Below are 24604 nucleotides of genomic sequence, written 5' to 3' on the forward strand. Positions count from 1 at the left end.
ACCACGGGGCGCTGGCTGTGTCCGCTGGAATAAGACCCCACTGACGCACACCGGTGGAAATGTCACTTCTTGACACAGCGTGGTTAGCTGAGCTGCAGGCACGACCGCGCCAACACAAAAGGCTGATATAATCCTGCTCAGGATCCCCATCGTGTGCGTGATGGAGGGCAATATCGCACAATGAGGAAATGTAATCCCCAGCCTGCCATTTTGGAGATGAAACGCTCTCCCTGTTCCTCAAAGGCCAGATGCTTCCTTGTGACCTCTGGGGAAGATGCAGACCATCTGATTTATGAGCCCATTTAGAAAACTCTACCTTCTGTAAATAAAATCAGGTGACGACAACAGAGACCTGAATTGTGCACATAGTTAGATTGATCCCCAAAAACTGAACCAGACTGTCTTGTCAAGACCATGCTTTGTGACACAGTTTGATTCTTAAAGGACAACCCCATCTGTTTCACCTTTAGAATAACTGGTGTCAGTTGACATTCATAAATCACTCAAAATTTCCCTTAGTGCGTTTAAAAAAAAGTTAATCAGATTTTATCTTTGGGAGGAGGCAGTAAAGTTATATCAGCTTTATTTAAGACAAATCAAAGCGCCTCTTTAAGTGTAGACTTTAGCTTGTGATCATTTTTAATTTAGTCTTCACTCCAGTGACACAGGTATAATCTTCATCATTGTGTTTGTGAGTAATTCTCCAGTCCTGTACTATCAAACCTCTGTACTGTAAGTTACCATTTATTGTTTCTGGACTTTGTACAAATAGCCTGTATCTTTCAAACTTTGAGAATTGTAGTAGCTATAAATTCCCCCTTGTTATCTGATTCCCATGTGTTAACCTTGAGAGATCTACTGTGGGATATATCGAGTTAATAAGACTATTATGATATATATCATATACCTTTTATGATTTAAGATGTGTTAGCAGAATAGCAGATTTTAAGATGTAGTGCATCCCAGAGTATTAACTTAAATTTTCATCATTAAACCTATCTATGGAACTTAGAATGACTATAAACCTTTTTTGATTAACATTTTTTCTGTTTCAGTCGAACAGATTAGTTACAGTTAAGATTTATCCTTAAAAAAACTGTACAGATGATTATAAGAAATACAGTGCCTTGCGAAAGTATTCGGCCCCCTTGAACTTTTCAACCTTTTGCCACATTTCAGGCTTCAAACATAAAGATATAAATTTTTTATTTTATGTGAAGAATCACCAACAAGTGGGACACAATTGTGAAGTGGAACGAAATCTATTGGATTTTTGAAACTTTTTTAACTAATAAAAAAATGAAAAGTGGGGCGTGCAAAATTATTCGGCCCCTTTACTTTCAGTGCAGCAAACTCACTCCAGAAGTTCAGCGAGGATCTCTGAATGATCCAATGTTGTCCTAAATGACTGATGGTGATAAATAGAATCCACCTGTGTGTAATCAAGTCTCTGTATAAATGCACCTGCTCTGTGATAGTCTCAAGGTTCTGTTGAAAGCGCAGAGAGCATCATGAAGACCAAGGAACACACCAGGCAGGTCCATAATACTGTTGTGGAGAAGTTTAAAGCCGGATTTGGATATAAAAAGATTTCCCAAGCTTCAAACATCCCAAGGAGCACTGTGCAAGCGATCATCTTGAAATGGAAGGAGTATCAGACCACTGCAAATCTACCAAGACCTGGCCGTCCCTCTAAACTTTCAGCTCAGACAAGGAGAAGACTGATCAGAGATGCAGCCAAGAGGCCCATGATCACTCTGGATGAACTGCAGAGAACTACAGCTGAGGTGGGAGAGTCTGTCCATAGGACAACAATCAGTCTTACACTGCACAAATTTGGCCTTTATGGAAGAGTGGCAAGAAGAAAGCCATTTCTCAAAGATATCCATAAAAAGTCTCGTCTAAAGTTTGCCACAAGCCACCTGGGAGACACCCCAAACATGTGGAAGAAGGTGCTCTGGTCAGATGAAACCAAAATCGAACTTTTTGGCCACAATGCAAAACGATATGTTTGGCGTAAAAGCAACACAGCTCATCACCCTCAACACACCATCCCCACTGTCAAACGTGGTGGTGGCAGCATCATGGTTTGGGCCTGCTTTTCTTCAGCAGGGACAGGGAAGATGGTTAAAATTGAGGGGAAGATGGATGCAGCCAAATACAGGACCATTCTGGATGAAAACCTGTTGGAGTCTGCAAAAGACCTGAAACTGGGACGGAGATTTATCTTCCAACAAGACAATGATCCCAAACATACAGCAAAATCTACAAAGGAATGGTTCACAAATAAACGTATCCAGGTGTTTGAATGGCCAAGTCAAAGTCCAGACCTGAATCCAATCGAGAATCTGTGGAAAGAGCTGAAAACTGCTGTTCACAAACGCTCTCCATCCAACCTCACTGAGCTCGAGCTGTTTTGCAAGGAAGAATGGGCAAGAATTTCAGTCTCTCGATGTGCAAAACTGATAGAGACATACCCCAAGCGACTTGCAGCTGTAATCGCAGCAAAAGGTGGCTCTACAAAGTATTAACGCAAGGGGGCCGAATAATTTTGCACGCCCCACTTTTCATTTTTTTATTAGTTAAAAAAGTTTCAAAAATCCAATAGATTTCGTTCCACTTCACAATTGTGTCCCACTTGTTGGTGATTCTTCACATAAAATAAAAAATGTATATCTTTATGTTTGAAGCCTGAAATGTGGCAAAAGGTTGAAAAGTTCAAGGGGGCCGAATACTTTCGCAAGGCACTGTATAAGATTGAAGTGTTTGAAGTCACCTTTCCGCCTAATGGAGTATTAATGTTCGACTAGTGTAGGCAGTTAGCCAAGGCAATTTTATGAATTACTGTCAATTTGAATTACTCTGCCCTCCGGTGGTTTGAAAGAGGTACTACATGACTTAAAACGATAGGTAACTCTTCTGCCTTCATTATAGCTGTGGTGTCGATTTTCATGAGTAAGTGGTGCATAAGGAAAAAAAAAGTGTTCTCCCTAATTGGCATTTTATGCTCCTGAAGCTTTTCTGACTGCAGCCTTAGATCTATGGCTTGCATTGCCACTGCTTGCAATGGACAGGGTGCATCTATTATTTATGCCTCATTAGTGCTGTAATGGGGTGGCACGGTGGTGCCGTGTTTAGCATCACTGCCTCACAGTGCTGGGGTCCTGGGTTCAGTTCTGGAGCTGGGGTGCTATCTGTGTGGAGTTTGCATGCTCACCCCATGTTTGTGTGAGCTTCTTATGGGTGCTCCGGTATCTACCCACTGTCCAAAATCATACAGGTAGGTTGATTGGGGAAAATTGGCCCCGGTGTGTGTTAACCCTTCCTTGCGCCCTTTGCTTGCTGGGATAATCTCCGGCTCACCCGTAACCTTGAATGTAGAGGAGCGGTTAGAAAATGGAAATGGATGGTTCGATGGATAGTTCTATAATTAGAGTACATCCGTAATTTACACACAATTAACTAATTGCTGTTCTTAGGTATTGGAGAACCAAGCAAATGGAAAAGCTTTCACGGTTTGTGCCAACTGTCTGTTTCTGTCATGTTCAGCAGCCTAAAGAGTGTTAGTTTGTGACTGTCACTCGTGCGCTTTTTGATTATAGGGAATGTCCCTGCACAGCCCTTCTGTCCGTGTACAGACGATTTGTTTGCCCCCTGCGTCGAAAGCCATGCGAAACGGCACGTGAACAGAACACAGTCTCAGCTGGATTTTCATTGACCTTTGGATAATACAAAGATGATAATACATAATGTGACTTAGCAACACACTTACTGTTGTGGTGTAACTATGCAAGAAGTTTTACAGATTCTTATTCTTCCCCGGCGTCCTGGCCAAATTTCCCATTGGCCCCTACCAATCATGGCCTCCTAATAATCCCCAGCTATGAATTGGCTTCATTACTCTCTGCTCTTCTCCCCACTGATAGCTGATGTGTGGTGAGCGTTCTGGCGCACTATGGCTGCCGTCGCATCATCCAGGTGGATGCTGCACATTGGTGGTGGTGGAGGGGAGACCCTATTACCTGTAAAGTGCTTTGAGTGGATTGTCCAGAAAAGCGCTATATAAGTGTAAGCAATTACTATTATTATTATTATTATTATTATTATTATTATTATTATTATTATAATTGTAGTATTTTCACATCGTGGGCCGGCTCTCTCTCCCCGGGGGTGCAATATACAGTACATCCTACAGAGGGCGCATGTGCTCCTCTACTTATCTACATGAATGGCAGCAGCTGCCTGAGAAAATCAAACCGTCTCAGAAATAAATGTGAGCTCCTGTTTATCGGTTTGTGTTCTACAGCCTTGAGAAAGCAGAGAGCTGCAGTGCCTTGGGGAAAAAAGACTACTGGGGACATTTTTCTTTTATTTAAAAAACTTTTGTTAGGCAGAGGTTTATTTTTCTTTTTCTTTTTAATTCTTTATCACATTCTTTTTTTTTTCTTGTGAAAGCTGGGTACTGTCTATCTTTATTTTCTTTGAATCCCAGGGGACTATGAATTTTGAAGGAATAAATATGTACTTATTTTTAGCACTTAGAAAACAATCTGGTGTTAAGTTGGTGTTGCTGCTTTTTATGTTGTGCTAAACGATAGATTAAGGCCAGGAGACAACAAAAAATTATATCTATGAAATAATCCCGTTTACATTTCCTTCTGCAAATCCTTTTTGTTATATAACTTGCAGATGTGAAGAATAGGAAATTGTTGAAAGTACAATTCAGGAAAAACACAATATATCAACAAGACCACATTACCTTAACCATTTACAGTGCAAAAAACGTATCAAACTGGAAATGTGTCAATAGGAAAGAAAACATTTTAAAACCTGTCTAAACCGAATGGTAGCTGAGATCTGAGTAATATTGTAGTGACAATTCATGCCACAATTTTCAGAAAAATTTCACTTTTAATGATTGTTGTCCCAATATTAAAATCAGACCTAACTGGTTAGGAGCCTTTTTAAGACCAGACTCATTTATCTCATTCATATTGGAATATTATACTTTCATTGTTTTTGTTTTCAAAAATTTCCATTTAGCTTTTGTAACACGTTTCCTGATTTTTCAAGATCTTTTACATATGATCTTAGGTATAGTAAGTTTCCAAAAGTAATAGTTCAGGTGGGTAGCTGCGTCAGCATGCATAGGCTGCAAAGGAACAAGTAATAGGTTTATTCCATGCTGAAAAAAAATAAGAAAGAAAACGCAACGTTTCGGCCGTGGAGCCTTCTTCAGGTGTGTAAACCTATTACTTGTTCCCTTCCAAAAGTAATTGCCACCTTGAATTTAGAAATCAAAAATACTGAATTTGGTACCCTTGGTGAACTGTAAACATTTATTTAGCTTGTTAAATCCAAGTTTTTTCAGTAATAAGTAATTATTACTGAATAAGTTCAGTATAAGTAATTTTCAGTGCAAATGAAAAAATCAACCAGACTTTCTGTTTTGTAACATCCTACAGAGGATGCAGAACAGTTTCACAGAAGCAACAAGTGTCTTTCAACATGAGCTTCACTCCTCTGTGTTAACCATACTCCTGGCAAGACTATCCAGAAACTCAGTGTGTGTTTCATCCGGCCATATTATGTGATCCAATTTGGTTTGAGAACCTATCTGTTGTTAATTGGCAAATTCATGTTTTTAGTCTTGCTGATTCTGTATTCACAACACTTCTCACTGGAGGCCCATGAGTAATTTTCTGGAATCTGTGCTTGGGAAAACAGATTTGTTTCTTTTTTTCCTGCAGTGCCATAGTTTTCATTTCCAGTAGAACCATTTCATCCCCTTTGGCCTCCAGTAAAATGATTGTCCCTCTTCACTCTCTCTCTCTCACACACACACATATTGCTGGAAAGAAAAAGAAACACATCCTGAAGAATGAAGTATCCTTGCTTTTCTTCACCAGACAGTTCTGGCCTTAGTAGTATACTGTATTGTTTACCAGATCCAAATGCACATAACCAAATGTAAATCCACCTGCAAGATGGATTTGTGATTAAATTTAAATGGATTCAATATATATTAAACATTTTTTAATGCTGACTGTGGATAAAGTTGATATGTTATACAATATTTGACAGCACTACTCATGTATTTAGGGCAAACAATAATTCATGACTTTACCTCTATCTTTTTCACTTCAGCAAGAAAGTAGAATCCCTCTTACGACTTAAAGATTTTCGTTGTCTTCTTAAACACTTAACTTTAAAATTGCTGAAAATCCTAGAATCAAGATGGCAGGTATGTGGTACATAATATTCAATTTCAGGTGTTTATAATTTGTATATTGTTTTTGTTGGTATTAATACCACTATAAGAAAACTGTTTTTGCTATGATGCTGACTGAAGATCAGGATTCCACCAATTAATATTTGATATCATATTTTAAGTGATGAATGTTGAAGTTTAGGTTTGTTATGAAATTCTGTACAAATTGTGTTGCATTATCAAAAATATTTAATATACTTAATATTTAAGTAGGTAGTCACATACTGTAGATAGACTAGGGAGTTGAGAAGAACTTGAAGACAGATAACTACAGATTAGTTTAGTCCTGGTCCTAGAATGCCCCATTGTAGTCTGTTGTATACTGTATGTTTCCCTAAATCAGGGTTTTTTTCTTAAAGATTAGGGACAATTATGGTAATTTATTGAACAGTTAATAAGTAATTGTTCAATTAAAGGAGCTCTGGTCCTTGAAGGTTGGCGTTCTGTCTGATGTTTGTCCAGCTTTCTTAAATACTTTTAACAAATCACTTTAACCCTTTACAGTTAGACTTTTCCAGGTCTTTTATGATTGATGACTTAATGGTTACCTGTAAAATCTGCTGGAAAGGGACTCCCGAATCAGGGCTAGAGACCCTTGCCATGGATCCAGCAGGGTATGCAGATGGATAGAAAAACAGACAACTGGATGTTTTACTAGGAACTGAACTTTTAACTTGTGTACCGAAGCCCACAGTTTGTTACCCTATAGCTGACGGTCTGGTGCTAACATTCCTCAGTAATAAATTAACAAATTCATAATTTATTTGCTCAGGCCTCAGCCCTTGCAATCCTGTTAAGAGCTGCCAGATTACAGTTTTTAATGACTGACTTAAAGGGATTAAAAGTGTGTACAAGCAGAGACTTTATGAACAAAGATTGTCATGGGAAGAAAGGCCGCAGAGGTCTTGGCAAGTGGGGGGGAAGGGGGGGGCAGGAGGTTTTAAACATGGGGAGATGTGCCCTCTCTGAGCAGCGGCAGAGAGGAGAGGGAGCAGAGATGGCCAAGTGGGAGTGCGCAAGCACCAGTCCCGCTTTCCAGTTACCCCAGTGGATGGTGAGTTGAACACCCTTGTGCTGCAGAAAGGGGAACGTTAGCAAAGCCCTTTGCCTCTGCTTGGTAGAACGGATCTCCATCGTCGCCTGTGAGAATTTCTAGAGAGTTTGTTGATCCAAAACGCATGAGAGAATAGCAATTGAAAAGAGGTGTATGTATCCATTTGTAGGTTCAGCAGCTTTAATCTAGTTGTCGGTTGTAATCTTATAATGAAGATTGTATAAAAAAGGTGCTGTGGTCTGCAGAGTATGAGAATGTTCATGCATTAAGAGGTAAAGAGTGTTTTCAGGTTTCTGCCTTCTCTCTTAAATGCAAATTACCATAATTTTATGAAATCTTTAGGTGCATTAATGCTTGGTAAATTATATAGCCCAAGCTGGCATTTGGCATACAACATACCATTTAATTATTTTCAATGTGTATTTTGTGTACTGTGCAGTATTTGTCACAAATATCAGACGCTTGTCAAAACCTAAAGCTTTAAATGGTTAGCTGTCCTGAAACCTTTGTCCAAGAAAGAAAGTCTGTCCTTTTTTTCTCCTGTAAATAGCCTTATTTTAAAGAAGGATTTTCGATTGCTTCATGATTGTGTTTAGTTTTGTAAGTGAAGGATCAATTAGTGGGCATTTCAAAGAAAAAAAAGTGAAATGTTAGGCAACCAACCCCACGGTGAGCTAAAATACAGTATTGCAGAAACACTTTGATACTTCATATATATTAATGTTAACTTCAAAAAATAGTGAATTTTGGGCAGGTTTTTAATGAAGGTTTTAAATATTAATGAAACATTGATTTGACTTAGTAGATTCTTGTCTTTGATCTGCATTCTCAGGTTATGCTGTTCATGTTATTCTAATGACAGAACAGCTTGTTTAATGCAGTATAAAGCTGGCATTCAAGGTTGCATAAGCAAACAGCATGTTTTACTGTATACGACAGGAAGACTAGATTGTAGTTTTGGGTTTTGGTATTACATTAAAATATATCAAATACGCTGTTCATCTATGAAAGTAGGGAATATACACTATATAAACTTCTTAGCATTTTTACAGAAATGAAGAACTAATTTACTTCTAACAATTTACTTATCCAGGAGCGGTTTTCATTTTTCAATTGTGTATTGTATTTGCATAATTCTATCTGAAGGTTTACACTTTGAAGAATGGAAAAACAAGTCAGTCTGGTGGGCTGTGCCCCAGAGGTTTAATGTTGGTTATATTTTGCAACTTTCTACAACAAAATGTTGTACAGTAAGTGTACTTTTCACATTTTTTACTTGTCAATACAAGTAAAGTCACAAATGAAACCTTTTCTAAGTGTTTGATTTCTACGGGAAACACTTACTGAACCTTCTGTGAAGATATCAAACTCCTGATATCATCAGTATAGAAGTATATAGGAGTACTGTTCCAAGCCACTTGCAACAAAGAGCCCATTGTACTTGGTAAATGTGATCCTAATCAGGAGAATTTCACACAGCAAAGTGCTGTCTGTACCTGTTATGTATTGTTTGTCACCCATTTTTTGTTTGTATTGCCAAGCGAGCCTTTTGGAATTTGTGCTCATTATTTAGAGAGGAAAATTTGGGTGGCTTGTGTTGTGATTTGTACTGAAAAACAGTTTTTTCGATAAAGGTCTGGTAGAGGACAGGACGGACGCAAAATGTGTACTGTAGTTTTTACATTGTCGGTGTGCTTCTTGTTGCTTTGTACTGAGATTCGCATTTAAGAGCTGTTTTAAGGTTTTAGAATCACAGGAAAAAGTATTAATATTGTCTGTTATGTTCAGTATGTTCTGCTTTTGGTTTGTAATGCAACCACTATTGAAAGACCAGCACATATATTCCAAGCAATGGAAGACATTATTTAAAAAAAAGGTTTGCCCAAACAAAGCAGTGAGGGGGAGGGTAGAGTTCCCATGCAACCTTTTCATAATCCTAGGAAAGTCCCCTCATTCTTTAAGGCAAAACCAAAACAACAACTCGTGAAGAAAAATCCAGGCAGTTTCAATGTCATCATCATCTCTTCCGCTAGCTGAAGGAAAAAAAAATGTAGTTTCACTTCTGCCTTTCCACCTTATTCCACCACGGGCATTGATATCTCCTGCCACAGACCAGTGAGTCCGTGTGGGGGCTAACTGTGCTCCACAGTAACATTTCGCAATTCATTTTAATTTCTGTTTTAATATCACTTCCCACACCTTTTGTTCATTCCTCCATTTCGAAAGAAGCTAAGCTTTCATTGTGACACTGTCCACAGAAATTCTCTTCAAAGTCTTAGAGAACTGCTCGTGGTCTCGTCCGGAATGCCCCATGAAGAGGCTGAGAGGGTCCCATTGACGGCTCTGCCTCTGATCCCTCCCCGCTGCAGGTCCTCTGGATCATTTGATTGTTCATTTTTTGTGGGAAGAGACTTCATCTGTGGCAGTAGAATGAAACGGGACTTTGTGAGGATGGTACAGTAGGTGGCCTCTTTCTTGGGGCACATTTAACATATTCTTTAAGAAGAAGAAGATCGGGCTCCTTGTTTACTGGCCTAGTCTAGGTTGTGAATGCAGGTCTCCATTTCCTTGAGAGAAGGGCCAGCTGCTGACTGGAGCTTCTCCTGACCAGCTCCTCTGTCCTTGTGGGTTCGAATGGGAGATTGTAACAATGTATTAAACCATCACCATCATTTGTAATTTTCAAAAGCTTTGACCTGTGAACGCGGCTAATTTTATTGGTTACACTGTGCAGTTGGTACACAAACACTACCTGTCCAGGCTTTCCCCTGTCTTATATTAAAATAAGATTTCTTAGAGCTTAATACTGCTTTCTAGGAAAGCCATCAATAATAAAACAGTTAAAACTAGAGAAAACATACCTTTCATTCAAAGCTACTTTCTGAATAAATTAGACTAATTAAAGCTTCTGAACAGTAGAACCTTCTCGGAGTCCAAGATTTAGATAAAGAGCTCATTGTAAAGCACTGGAGTTTCTTAAAGTAGCAAAAGGCTGTCATAAGCATTGGCATTCAAAGTAGAACACGGTAGATAATCAGTTAAAACCTGAAAAATTACATCTGCAGGTTAAAAAGACTGCCCCATTAAGGCTGATGCACGTGATCTCCCAATTGGGTGAATGCTGGGAGGAGAGGTGATTTGGGCAGTTATAAAGAGTGTTTTGACTCCCAGTAAACAATTGGCAATTTGTGACAAATTCGGAAACAAATGTGCACAAATCGCACTTGGATTAGATACAGGCAGTATAAATGACCTGGGCCTGAAGTGTACCTTCACTGGACATGTTAAAGAAAGAAACAGCCAGCCAGAACAATGAACCTGCAGTTAAAAAGGTAAGGGAATGACCGGAATTCCTATTAAAAGATCTTTCTCTGTGACCTGGGCTTCTTGGCACAGATAGGCTGCCACACCATCTGCTCTTTCAGCAGACAAAATAAGGTGAGGAGTCTTTTTTTCTTCAGTTTGTTACAAAGGCCGGTTTTGAACCAGAGTACTTTGCAGAAGTAGGCTTCAATCTGTAGCAGCTTCAGGCTCTTAAACATTTTGTAGATGTCATTTGGAGATTGTAAATCCAAACTCATTTACCATCTTCACTTAAAATATGTAGAGTATTCATATTTGGTTGTTTGCAGAGCATGACAGAGACTGAGATGATTCACGGTGTGTTAAATTCAGCAGCTGTGATTCTGTTCTTCAATCTTAGCTCTGTTTAATCACTGTCCATTACACTGCAAGGTGCTCATTTAAAATCCTTGTCATTTCTTGGAATCATTCATTGCTGACATTATGTAAGACTCGAGTGAATTATGAGGCCACAGATGACTTTGGGTTTCTTTTACTGAATATTGTCTGAAGGCATGTACATCATAGTCTCTCAATGGTCGGTTTCCGAAGGTTGTTTTTACATTACCTAGACAGGTTTTTAATGCTCATTGTAATTGCTTAAAAGGAAAGCAAGGTGAATATCTGAAATACAGCATTAACAAAGTCACAATAGGTCATGATGGTATTAACTGATACTACGTAAGCCAGTAATTACTTTTTAGTATTCATTTTGTATAGCAAGCAGAGCACGAATTTTGAGATCTTTCTTTACAACCCTAAACAATTTAACAGATACTGTGTACACCTTGAAAGATTGCACTGGTTAAACTTGCTGCTTGCAACAAGAACGGTGATAATTATTGTTTGGTCTGTACTGACCACTTCCTTACAAGCTTCCTTTGTTTGCCCAGGGATATATAAAAGGCACTCTTGGATGCTCAGCTGACAGCTTTTTTTTATGACAATGTCAGGCACCTATTGTTCCGGTCCTGAGGTGCAGGATTTTTAAAATTCCAGTGATGCAAGGAAGTTTCTAGAAATGAGTGACGCAATTAGCAAAGCTCTTTTGAGAAATGTCAAGACCTGCATCTCCAGTGAATTTGAATTGTAGTGCAATAAAGCTTTATCCATTTCAGTGAAACAATGCCCCTTGCTAAATTGTTTCACCACAATGAGTTAACTGTAAAAGCGTTTCCCTTTCACTTCGTTGGAGGCATGTTGCTTGTAACTTGTTTACAGGACTCCGTGCTTAAACTTGTGAGTTCTGGTTAGTAAATTTTGGACCACTTCTTTCTGTATTCCTAAAGGCCAGCCAATCAGGACGTCTCTGATGACAGCCATTTTTCCTCTCTTTCTTCCTTCCTCTGGCCTCCGCAGCAGATCCAGTTTGCTGACCAGAAGCAGGAGTTCAACAAGCGACCCACCAAGATCGGGCGCCGGTCCCTGTCTCGCTCCATCTCGCAGTCCTCCACGGACAGCTACAGCTCAGGTTCGTCCTCGCTGCCATATCGCGGATATACACTGCATATCGCCGACAGGCCACAGATCTCAGCCGTTTCTGGGATGCTGCCTATAACGGAAAAGTGAAATATTAATTGTTCCACGAAGCACAGCTTTATTGCCATTTATATAATTGGGAAAACCAAAGCTGAGCAAAATCGGGTGTCATGTACTGTAGTTATTGAAGGAAAGCTTGTTTACTGTGATACGAGCTCACATTCTCTCAAACATTCTACAAGCTCATGGTGGCCTTCAGAAATTTAGAGACGTTGCTGCTTTTTGAAAAGAAAATTTAATTTTCATTCTTGCCTTCTGCACAGCAGATAAGATTTCTTACATTATCTGGTACAAGGAAAAGTGTTTCTACTCTATTCTCTATTTACATGCAGAAATATGGACTTGGACTAGAATATGGACTTCTATATAACATTGTCATCCATAACATTTCCAGAGAGTGGATATAAGAAATTCTGTTCAAGGAATTAAGAAACAGTAAATAGGTCTTTCGACTGTTGGAGCAAACCATGTTCTATATCCATCGCGCTCATATTTACACAGGTAATTCCTTTAAGATAATTCAAGCTCTAGTGGCCAAAAATTGAAAACTGTCCTACCTCCAACCTGTGACACCTTTATTCATAAGAAACCCTGAGGGGAAAAAAGAACTGCATAGTTAAGAACCTAAGCCATAAGTATCCTCTACAGTATGATTAACGTAGGTACCAGTAGTATGTTCTTAGATGCAAATGGAAAGTCCTGGATTTTGTAATCGCTTGCAATTTGGATTTTAATAATTTAAAGAGCAGTGTACTGCATAACCTTTTTTGCTTTTCAGAAAATGTAGAAAAAGAACAACAACAAAAACATACTTAATGATCTACTGGCTTTCCAAAATTGTATTTACATTTTATTTAGTATTTTTTATTAATATTTAAAGTTTCACCAAAATCAAGCTGATGACTGGTTGGCACCATAATAATCAAGAAGCATTTGACATCCAAGTGGTAAATGTGGCACTTCAGCCAGTTACCGTAACTGTGGGTATTTGGTTTTATAAATGCAATTGTAAATAAAATTGCTCCTGAGGTTTTAGGCATTGCTGTTGCTCATAATAGGCTTATTATCAAGCTGTTTGCTGTAACAAATCTACATAAAGAGATTGGCATAACTGTGAAATTACTTCTGTGTAATTGAAGGTTTTTGTTTGTTTATTTGACTTGGTTTCCTATCGGGATGTATTGTACGAGAATGGGAAGGAATGCTCTTTAAGAGAAAAATACATCTCTGAAGCTGAGAGAAAGAAAAAACTCATTGGGTACATTAAGTCTCAAATTTCAATAAAAAGAAACTAGCCACCATTTCTTGTTCTTTGTCAAATTTAGTGTAGCAAAGCAGTGTAGTGCACAGTCAAACTTTCCTTATGAAAGTCCAGTGCACTTTAGTAACCTGCAATCCAATGTAATAGGATTGTCCTTAAGCAGGTTTACAATGAGCACCATGTTCAACAAAAGTGAAATTGTGGCAGTGTATTCCCACAGAGCTGCTGTGAACAGCTTACCCTTTAATAGAGTGGCCGGTGTGGCCTACAGCCAGTCTCCTTTCGTTGTTCAACAATGACCTGAGACATGAAAGAGAAGCCTCACTAGTTGGAATTCTGGTGATGTGGTCCATAGGTTTGTAGGCTTGAAGATCTTCAGCTGACAAGGTGAAGTTGTTGTAACTATACAAATGGCAACTCAGGGTCATCATGGCTGAGGTGGTCTTACTAAATAATACTAGCATTTTCACCCTTGGCATTTAGCCCAGTGTTTTTCACATTGTTTGCTTCTTGTTAGGTTCTTGTGCTTCTTGCTGTAACAGGTTAAATAAGAGAGCTGAACCAAACAACATAAAACGTCTAATGCTGTCAACATACTCTGTGTTTTTTTTTTCTGATTCATTTAAAGAGTCCTAAAATATTTTGGACTGAAAAAGATCAATTATGTTCCGGGCTGACCGTGTGTTTTTACTTCTGACCATGTGTTTCACCAGAGACCTATATTGGCTGTATTGCTTCTCTGCAGCAGAGGAAGCTGATTGATGGGTAGTGGATTGGTTTAATGATAGCCAGACTCTAGAGTTACAATGTCTGCAGTTGAAGAGCAAGAAGTTGAAAGTGTTCAGTGGGTCTTGCATTGTACTTCTAAGTTACTTTAACACATGACTGAGTACTCATTCAAAGTTCCCTGTACCGTAAAAGCACACATGCAAGACCGTATTGCAGGGCCTTGGGATTAAAGGATTTGTTGAACATTCATTTTTAATTAAAATGAAAAGGCTGAGTCATTAAAGTTAAATTCTACTTTAATCACTTGTCTAAGCCTTTCTGAAACACGAAGATAGGAACATTTTTTTTTGCACTTTACTGGCGTGTGAAATGTTTGTAAAAAGCATGGCAGTGTTCTGGTTGACTGAAAAAGCAATGGGAACTTGGGAATGATTTTACTCCTGAGTGGACTGTATTGCTTAGTAGAGAATGGTAATACACCAGGTTATCAGTCAGAGTACGAAGTACGTGTTCAGTGCTACTGTATGCTGTGTCGGTCCTACTCCTGTGTGTTACACAGCGATTGTTAAAAGAAGTGTTCTTCTTGCAGCTGCCTCCTACACAGACAGCTCCGACGATGAGACCTCCCCTAGAGACAAACAGCAGAAAAACTCCAAGGGCAGCAGCGACTTCTGCATCAAGAACATCAAGCAGGCAGACTTTGGGCGCAGGGAGATTGAGATAGCCGAACAAGGTAAGAGGAAGAGCTGGAGACATTAGCCGAATTTCAGCTGCATTGGATCAACGTACGGTTTGCTAGTTTTTACAGATTCCTTGCTATATGGCAGTTACACAGGTACTTATTGAGACTTTACCTGTGTTTTTTTTTCCACATTTTAAGTTTTTCACTCTTATACCACAGCCAAATCATTAATTTCTCTCGAGATTACAAGACGTCAGCGTTCAGCCAGTTGCAGAGATACACTGGCACTCTGCAGGCCTGTCCTTAAGCAGATCCTGAGGGCATCAGGACACTTGTATTCAAACAGATTTCTCTACAATTCTAATGATTTTTGTCCATATTTATCATTCCAAAGTTTACTTGACATTTCAGTATAAATCTAAAGGAAAATTGCACAGGAAACTGGTCCTTAAATAGAAAGTTTGTCATATTATAGCATATAATAGTTCCTGGTCATTGGAAAATTGTACTGTTGGCCATAAAGTGAAGTAATTGGAACAGTGGCTCAGGGTATGAAGGCAGGTCTTCTCGGGCCCTGGTGTTTTCTAGTCCACAGTTTGGGTGGTTGAATTGATATAGTATTCCTGTAATTCAGATTCATCAAAGCTTTTTATTAAACGCCACCAAATTCTTTGTAAAAATGAATGCAGCATCTAGAGATGAAGACGAACACCTGTTGCTTCAGGTTTGTAAAGGGTCTGTGTCGCATTCTGCAAAAACTTGGTTTGACCAGTTACGTCTTGATACATAAGCGTCCATGTGGCACAGCATCTGTATGGGGCCCGTCGCAGGGCCCTGTCAGTTAACAGCTGCCTGTCCTGCCTTTACAGAGATGCCTGCGCTGATGGCTCTGAGGAAGAGGGCTCAGGGAGAGAAGCCTTTGGCTGGGGCCAAGATCGTGGGCTGCACTCACATCACCGCCCAGACTGCGGTGAGTACGCGCGGGCACTGCCTGCACCTCCTCTGCCACAAGTGTCTTTTCAACCCCAGAAGATGCCAAGAAGGGAGAAGCGCACGCATACAGCAAACTGCTGCAAGTGTCAGACACTTGAAGAGAATACTTGAACAACACACGACACTAGAACACATTCCTTCTTCAACATGCATCTGTGCAGCTTGGGGTCAAAGGAGAAGTGTAAAGTTTTAATTACGCAGCTCATTGCACAAGCAAATAGTTGCCTAGATGTTTTTTATGTAGTGCACTCCATTTATAATATCAATGGTAGAAAAATCAGTTTGCATACAGTATATAAAGTATATTCCAGTATTCACCATGCTAAATATTCCACTTAATTCAGGGCAAACTGACAGTATGTAATACAAAATGTAATGCGGTGGGACATAATGAGCCTATAAAGAGGCTTTGATTTAGAATTCAGATACTTCTCGTGTCATACAGCTCATAGCACGTGGCAAGTATAATCCCTGTGCAGAGAAAACAAGTTGTTCTCTTCATGACAAGGTCAACGTGGCAGGAAAAGGGTGGTTTCTAGGAGGAATGCTGTACAAAATAATTGTCTTTACTGTTAAACAGCCTGTGTTGTCATTTTACCTTTTTTATGCTGCAGAAGTCAGTGTAATGAGCTTTCAGTTTGTTGCAGTGTGAGAGATTTGTGCATCTTTTGATAGTCACCGTAAAGAGGTAAAGGTTGTAGTAAAATTGTAACACTCTGTACGTATTAATAGCCTAGAAGTAACGCACCAGGTAAATTGTGCTTTTGGTAGTAGTACTAGCAGCAAGGTGCTCAGTGAGTTTGTTGGTAAGTTTTTGTTTCCTGCCTAATGCATTTGAAGTCTTAATTTTATTATGGTAAACGAGACATTTCTTAATTGAATAAAAAAACAAGTTGTATGAAACATAATGGTCAGCTTATTCCAATTCTACTTGTAAAAATGAACGGTTTTTAAAAATCAAACCAGCCAGAACAGACGTGACTCTTGCATTCAGAGGGTGCTGTTTTTTAAACATGCTGTCGAGGAGTGCTGGTCATGAGCGAGAACTGTAATTCCTGATTTGGTTTGTCCAGTATGGTTGGGCTCCTGATTCTGAGATTCCTCTCTCCCCTGTCTGTGGTCCTCCATGTCATTTCCCTGTCACGTGTGCCCCCAGGTCTTGATGGAGACCCTGTCTGCTCTGGGCGCACAGTGCAGGTGGGCCGCCTGTAATATCTACTCCACTCAGAACGAGGTGGCCGCCGCCCTGGCCGAGGGAGGTAGGTGTTACTTGCACATGAAAATGACCGTTTCCCAGATATGAAACCTTCCTGACAGCACTAGTTACCAGTTTGTGTCCGGATTTCAGAAGCTAATCGAGGCTGGGCATGTTCAGTGATGTGGTGGGATACTTCTCCAGAATCCAGCTTGCTGCTGGAAGAGGTGTGGGTGAACTAGCAGTTGGCTCTCTGGACCAGAATGTCACATCCATTACCCCAGTATGACCAGGGACACTGAGGTGTGCTGCCTTTCAGCTGAGATGCTAAACTGAGTTCTTCTCACCTTGGTCATTAAAGACTTCATGACTCCATTGATAAAAGTAGGCTGTTAACCCCAGTGTCTCAGTGTGACCTCACTAACGTTCCCCCTTAATTCAGTTGGTGAAGCAGTTACTTGGTTCTCTATCTGCTGTCCTATGAGGTGAGATATGATGGCTACCCTGGGTCACCCAGGTGGGCTCTTTGGTGGGTGAAGTGGGTATCCTCCTATATGTAAAGTGCTTTGGAATTATCTAGGATGAAAAGCCAACATAATTTCAAGAAATTAATATAATTTTCTACAGAAGAAAGCCCATACTAGTGTTCTTCTTTTAATCAGGACACAAAAGTCGGGATTTTTTTTGCACAACTTGACTTGCATTGTCAGATTTTTCGGGTAATTTCAGATTTGGCTTTTATTTTTCCATTACGTTTTTTTTTTCGGTTTGGGTGGAGACGGAGGTGGCCCCATGTGTGTCGTTGGCTTTTTTTCAGAATAGGCTGGGCTGTATCTATGGGGCTCGGTGGAGATAGCTGCAGCAGCACACTCTGAAAGATGTAGCAAATCTACCAACTGATGCATGTTTTCCTGGCTTAAAAATAGATTTAGCTGAACAGCAAAGCCCTTCCTGTGGACTGCCGGCATTGTGTGAATCAATCTCTTCATATATTTTGGCAGGGTTTGCCGTGTTTGCCTGGAAAGGGGAGTCGGAAGATGATTTCTGGTGGTGTATTGATCGCTGTGTCAATGTGGAAGGGTGGCAGCCTAACATGGTAAGCCTGTTAATTGCTGTGGGACCTTTTAGTGGAGCACTGCACATTCCCATTGTTATTGTGATTTAAATCATTACCACGGGAAACGATCCTGTGGCAATCCTGATACCTCCCAGAATTATTTTTGTATTAAGACCTTGATAGTTTAAGAAGGCCATAAAACCAAATTTTATTAAAAAATCAAATATTCAATTTCCTTTTTTTAGTAAAAGGATACCTTAAATTATAGTTCAGGAGAAGAGAAAAATGATCCTTTGTTGATTTAGAAAACTTTTCAGTTTAATACACAGTAAATCTTAAAGTGCTCAAATACATCTAGAAGTGCTCAAAAGGTGCTACCATTTTAAAATTTCTGTGTATGTGAAACATTTCTCAATCCAAAAAGATTTGTTTCACAAATGACAGAACATTCATAAGATGATAGATAAGCAAATAACCTGTCATGACATTTGTTTTAGTATTATTCACAGTGCTTGGTACAATGTGATGCTAAAACAAATGTAATGTGCTTATGTGCATGTCCATATGTAGCATAATGGATGTGATTATAGTGTCTTGTGCAGCAGTTATGAAGGAATATTGAAACCATTATGCAGAGACTAATTAAGTCATTTTACCTCCCAAAAGCACTGTTGAAACATTCCGAATTCAAGAACAGCTGAACTTTCTAATGTATTTTAGTGAGATTTAAATAGACCAAATTTAAGTTATAAGTGTTACAGGGGAAAAAAGGTTGTGAACATCAGAGAGTTTATAATTGTGGGGCAATGACAACCAGTGTCCATGTCTATATGAATTTCAAAATGCAGACTTACAGAATTTAGCCATTACTTGCATCATGTTCTTGTGGCTTGTAGTGGCCTATCAGGTTGACCAGTAAGTAACGTAATAATAATAATTGCTTACACTTATATAGCGCTTTTCTGGACACTCCACTCAAAGCGCTTTACAGGTAATGGGGACTCCCCTCCACCAATGTGCAGCATCCACCTGGATGATGCGACGGCAGCCATAGTGCGCCAGAACGCTCACCACACATCAGCTATCAGACGGGAGGAGAGCAGAGTAATGGGGAAATTTGGCCAGGACACCGGGGTTACACCCCTACTCTTTTCGAGAAACACCCTGGGATTTTTAATGACCACAGAGAGTCAGGAGAGAGACAGGAGCTTCAGTGGGTTGCCAGTTGTGAGTTGCAGGGTGATATGGCTGCTAACGTACACTCCAAAATGCTATGAAAAGCCCTCTACAAAGTTCCTCACCATTTTTCCAGCAGTGTAGTCCTGATCAAGGTAGTGCTGTGTAGGACATGACTGTTCTAGCAGATCCAAAGCTTTTCAGCAGATTTGAGATTTGTGGGTTATTGTAACTCTGAAAGTGATTACATTCTCTCTCGGGCCCAATTGTGTGAATAGTAATGAATAGCCTATTGTTTTAGTTTAATACATCTTGCATTTCAAACCTTTAAGGATTTCCAAGTTTGTGTCAGTGTGTTGCTGTGACTTAAAATGCACGGAAAGCCAGTGGCAGGAGACGTTTCTGGTGTTGAAGTGTCTCGGCAGTTCTAATTTCAGTAAAGAACTAGGGGACTATGCAGATTGGAATTCCAAATAATACCAGTGGCTATGAACAGCTTTGGCAAATTCATTTGACCGCCCTAATCCCAAATACTTCTGTGCTCTGAACTATTTTAAGAGATGAAAGAGAGCCTTGTTTGCGATAACTCTCATGAAAGGAGTACACCTGAGGTGAGGTTTTGAAGCAAGGCACAAATTTCCATCGGGATCTTTTAACGCTGTTAACGCTGTTGGCAAGAAATTGATTCATCTTAGAACAAGCTTTGTCTACAAGCTGCACACAGGACTTTAATGTTTAAAATAAAGAGTAGTCATCTGGAGTTTGGTAAGACAGAGACTTGCTTTTCTTTGCCCCTGACAGTTAGCCCAGAAGAGAATGTACAATGTGGTAAAAATGTAAGCACATCCCCTTAAGATTTTACAGTTCAACACATTTAGACATATGTGACCATCACTTAGTTTTTACTAAGTCCTAATTGTAGATAAAACTAACTTCATTTAATGAAAATTCTATTTTGTCATTCTTTTAAAAAATCAGCCTGCATTCAATATCTTTGTGTGCAAAACGTAAGTGCACCCTTAGCTCCACCACTTCAGTAATGAGGGTATGTGGAACCAGGTGCACCAAAACATGTGCAAATGATAAGATGATCATCAGAAAGGGATTCCAGAAAGTGATTCCATCAGATACTTTGTCAGTTTGATCTGACACTCAGTACAAAGCAAGTACTCAGGTTTGTGGTAACAAATCATACCCAGATCAAAATAAATTTGTAACAGTTTTAGAGAAAGAATTGTTGCTGCTTATCGTTCTGAGAAGGATTACAAAACTATTTCCAACCAATATGAAATTCATCATTCCATGGTAAGAAAGATCATGTACAAATGGAGAAAACTTTAAATCATTGCCAATCTACCCGTGACTGGATGTTCTACCAAATTTTCTCCAAGATCTGACCAAATAATTTTCATCTGAAAAAATAAGTTTCATAGAACCCCAGCATTGCATCTAGGGAGCAACAGGCCACTCATGCTTGTGGTATATTTTGCCATTTATGAGTCTATAATTGGTAAAAAATTGAATTGAAGAAGAGTGCCTAATAAGAATATTGCTGCAGAGCTTAAGGTTGCAAAATTACTCTTCAATGAAAAACAAGACATCTGGAACAATGTGCTAGGGACGGATGAGTCAAAAGTGACGTTGTTTAGCCAGTATGGAAAGTGTAATGTTTGTCAAAAAACAAAACATTCTTCTGCGTTTGACCAGTAGAACTTCAAACCAACAATCAAGCACGTCTCTTACAAGAATTACTTAATTCAAGTTCCTACCACTAAAGGGGGTGCCACAAGTTACTGGTGTACTTTTTCTCACAAAGATATGCTGGCTAAATAAAAAAGAAATAATGATTAAAAATTTGTTGTGTTGTCAACTGAGGTTTTATCTACTGTTAGGACATGATGAGGCCTAGATGAAGGTCAAATGTGTCTTAATATGTTAAACCATAAAATCTTCTACTTTATCACCACACTGTAGAATACTGTAGGTCCCACATTCTTTGTTGTCAAAGAATGGGTAAGATTGATCAATGCTGTGTTTAGGGGCAAAGTGGAACCTAAGATTCAAAGTCTGTGGAAAAGAGTTCTAAACACACTTAATTTTCAGGTAATGTTTCTGGTCAGGGAAAACACAAGAACAGCTACAGGGGGCTTTTGAGAGAAAGTAGAATGCTGCTAGAGATAAGTCAAGGTGCGTGTTTGTGCTGAGTAAAGAAAGGCATGTGAAGACAGGAGAAAATGCAGAGTTGAAGTGTTTAACATGTTTCTTCTAGATCCTGGATGATGGAGGTGACCTCACTCACTGGATATATAAAAAGTATCCCAACATGTTCAAGAAAATCAAGGGAATTGTGGAAGAAAGTGTCACTGGAGTTCACAGGTGAAGTATGCTGTTTGAGAGGGGGGGGGGGTTAAATTATTAATTTAATTCATTTACAGAACATCTGAATTTCGAAGAAAACTTGTAGGTAGATTAGATTCCATTGAGAGCACAGCTCCATCTAGTGGTTAGTTGATTAATTATGTTGATGAACGTAAATGAATTTAAGACATAATGTTATCTAGTTTCTTTGATTAAACAATCACTTACTGTGCAGCAGAACTGTCCAACTATATCCTCTGTTTGGTTGTAGGTTGATCTTGTTATGTTCAAATGATTTGACATTGTTTATATTGAATTCAGTTGGATTCAATGCAACTAATTCTCTATCCCTGGTAGAGTCTTATCAGGCTCTGGCTGCTACAGTCTGGCTCAACTTTGCTTATAAACCCCTACCTTGTTGACTCTTTGAATATGAATTAATCTCTGGAGTTCATGTTACTCTTTGTTTTTTTGCTGACTTTGTATACCTGGAAACATTAAGTATGTTTTGGAACAGTTCCGTTAAGAAAATTTAAATGTTGTGGCTTCTTTAATGTTGTTTAATTGAGATACAGATTCTGTCAGAAAATTGTTTAGTCTTATTGAGTGAGTATTCTGTGGTTCCATTCTGTTAGCATGGTAAAGAGGCTAAACAGTACCATCATTTGAGATCCCTTCAGAGTGTAGAACAGCAGACATCTGTGAAGAACCCCAGAGAACTGCTGCAAAATAAAAGCAAGGACACTTAAATATAATACTGATTATTCTCCTGAAAGACTAAAACATATAAGACCATAACATAATTTTATTAAAAAGTTTAGTTGAATTTAAATAGTTGTATTTTGCCAGAAAAAATAATTTCAATTTCTTGATCTCAAAGCATCATACTGTATATTCATCAGAGATCCATTTTTGTGGCACTTTGTGTGACAGGAAACAGGTCCCAGCAGTCTGGAGTGAACTTCCCCTCGGTCATCCTCAGTAGTGTTTGCTTGCTGAAGCAGTGTTCTCAGTGTTCTTGTTTGACATTTCTGCCCAGGTTGTACCAGTTGTCGAAGGCAGGGAAGCTGTGTGTTCCAGCAATGAATGTGAATGACTCTGTAACCAAACAGAAATTTGACAATCTGTACTGCTGCAGGGAGTCCATCTTGGATGGGTAAGTGTTACTGCAGAGTCTGCGATTTTTAATGATTGTTTTCTGGGTCTCCAAGCTCATTAGGGGAGTTTATTTCAGTCTTATCCAGTATTCTTTTTAAACCTTCTATGGTCCATTTCCTTTACATTTGCCCACACTAAAACAGGTTCTGTTTTCATCTGCGAGCTGTAACCTATTTTTTTTCTCTGCTCAGTCTGAAAAGAACAACAGACGTGATGTTCGGAGGCAAGCAGGTCGTGGTGTGTGGATATGGAGAGGTAAATGCACGTTTTCACCTGATTCAATCCATTCAATCTGATTTGTGACAGTAAACCATGTTGTCTTACATTTAATCACCATATTTGAATGCAAGAGTGTGTTTATCCAGTCCTATGATATTACAATATAATCCTAGTGAACTACCTATTTTTGTACATTTAAACACAGGTCCTCTAACACGTTTGATATACCAAGTCCATGCTTGCATCTTGCCACTGTTCATTTTGAACATCTGCTGGGCATACAGATCTTGGGAAGAAAGCCTTAATTGACAGATTTTGTTTGGCCCTATCGGCAACTGTACATTAAGCTCTTAAACGTGTAATATGTTCTGAACCTTTTATTGCCTTCAGAGCTAAATGCCTCTCATTAACACCGGGTAACACTTAATGCTCAGAGTTGATTTAATGAGCTGGTGGGATTTGAACTCAGTGGTTGTGCTTTTTTGCGGTTCTTATCCCAGATCTCCTATGATGCATTTGATAGAGTGGAACTGGCAAAAATGCCATGTTAATGGCCTGATTGTTCTAAATTAGGACATTTAAATCCTTCTGCGGGGACAGCAGTGCCCAGTGCTACATAAGTGACCAGTTGTTTCCAACATTAAAATCTTTGTTCACTGAACTTTTATTTAAATATTCAACTCATTTGCTTATTTTATGCAAACAGATTTTCTACATCTTTCTTTTTTTTCCAATATATGTGGGGATCCAAATCTCAAGGTTATGTAATTCCATAGATTGATGTTTAAAACCCAATTTGTAATTCGCTGGGGAAAGAGTGTAAAGAGAGCCACTAGATGGCAACATATAATCTAATGATTGCAGATAGGGCTGCCCTAGTTGTAATTTAACATTTTTGCTTTAGATTTTAATATGAATTGTACTTTAATTGCTTTAGTAGCATCTGCAATAGTACTGAAATTCCAATATATTCAGATACCTTATTGATATATTATTCCATTGGAAAATTATCATTTGGAAAGCTGCCAGTGAAATTCAAGTGACTTGAATTCACATCCTTGTGTTCCCTCTCTGTTTTTGCAGGTGGGCAAGGGGTGCTGTGCAGCTCTGAAGGCCATGGGCTCCATAGTGTACGTCACAGAGATTGACCCCATCTGTGCCCTGCAGGCCTGGTAAGTACACAGCTCAGCTCACAGAACTGGGAGGGCCTGTATGAAGGTCACCTGAGGGAGTGGGGCGTACAGAGCTGATGGGCAATCGGTATTTCCTTAGTGCAGCCAGCCATTGCAGAGGCTGTTCTCAGTCTTTCTACTGACTTGCAGTGCCGAAGAACGGTGGAGGTTAAGTTTTAAGGACGCCACACAATGTGGACCACTTCCGTAGATGTTCTTTGACACGGATCACCGTTTTTTACGAGACGTCGTTCACAAGCAGACCTCTGTGCCCATGCTCTGTTGATCTTGAGAGCCTCCTGTTTTGGTTCAGGAAGATAAGAGACTAGTCCTAAACTGGGCTCCGGCGTCAGAAAGACCACACATAAGAAACCATCCTAGGCCCGTCTGGCTCATTA

General features: G+C 39.4%; 1 protein-coding gene across 10 annotated transcripts in view; it reads left to right on the top strand.

Annotated features, from left to right (window-relative positions):
- ahcyl2b (adenosylhomocysteinase like 2b) overlaps positions 1 to 24604 on the top strand; it is an 82088-nt gene that overhangs the window by 48205 nt on the left and 9279 nt on the right. For 4 of the 10 annotated variants that reach the window (XM_088644909.1, XM_088644912.1, XM_088644910.1 and 1 more), the window contains 9 exons: positions 12027 to 12138; positions 14786 to 14929; positions 15748 to 15848; positions 17028 to 17130; positions 18068 to 18162; positions 21569 to 21675; positions 22697 to 22813; positions 23007 to 23070; positions 24118 to 24206. In XM_088644909.1, the coding sequence (XP_088501035.1) occupies positions 12027 to 12138; positions 14786 to 14929; positions 15748 to 15848; positions 17028 to 17130; positions 18068 to 18162; positions 21569 to 21675; positions 22697 to 22813; positions 23007 to 23070; positions 24118 to 24206 (932 nt within the window). Of the gene's footprint in view, positions 1 to 7166; positions 7326 to 10591; positions 10658 to 12026; positions 12139 to 14785; positions 14930 to 15747; positions 15849 to 17027; positions 17131 to 18067; positions 18163 to 21568; positions 21676 to 22696; positions 22814 to 23006; positions 23071 to 24117; positions 24207 to 24604 lie in introns of those variants that run through there. The other 6 variants (XM_088644911.1, XM_088644914.1, XM_088644917.1 and 3 more) reach the window with 5 other exon arrangements.

The sequence above is a fragment of the Lepisosteus platostomus genome, chromosome 9 (genome assembly GCF_059453375.1).
Source record: "Lepisosteus platostomus isolate fLepPlt1 chromosome 9, fLepPlt1.hap1, whole genome shotgun sequence".
NCBI classification, from domain to species: domain Eukaryota; kingdom Metazoa; phylum Chordata; class Actinopteri; order Semionotiformes; family Lepisosteidae; genus Lepisosteus; species Lepisosteus platostomus.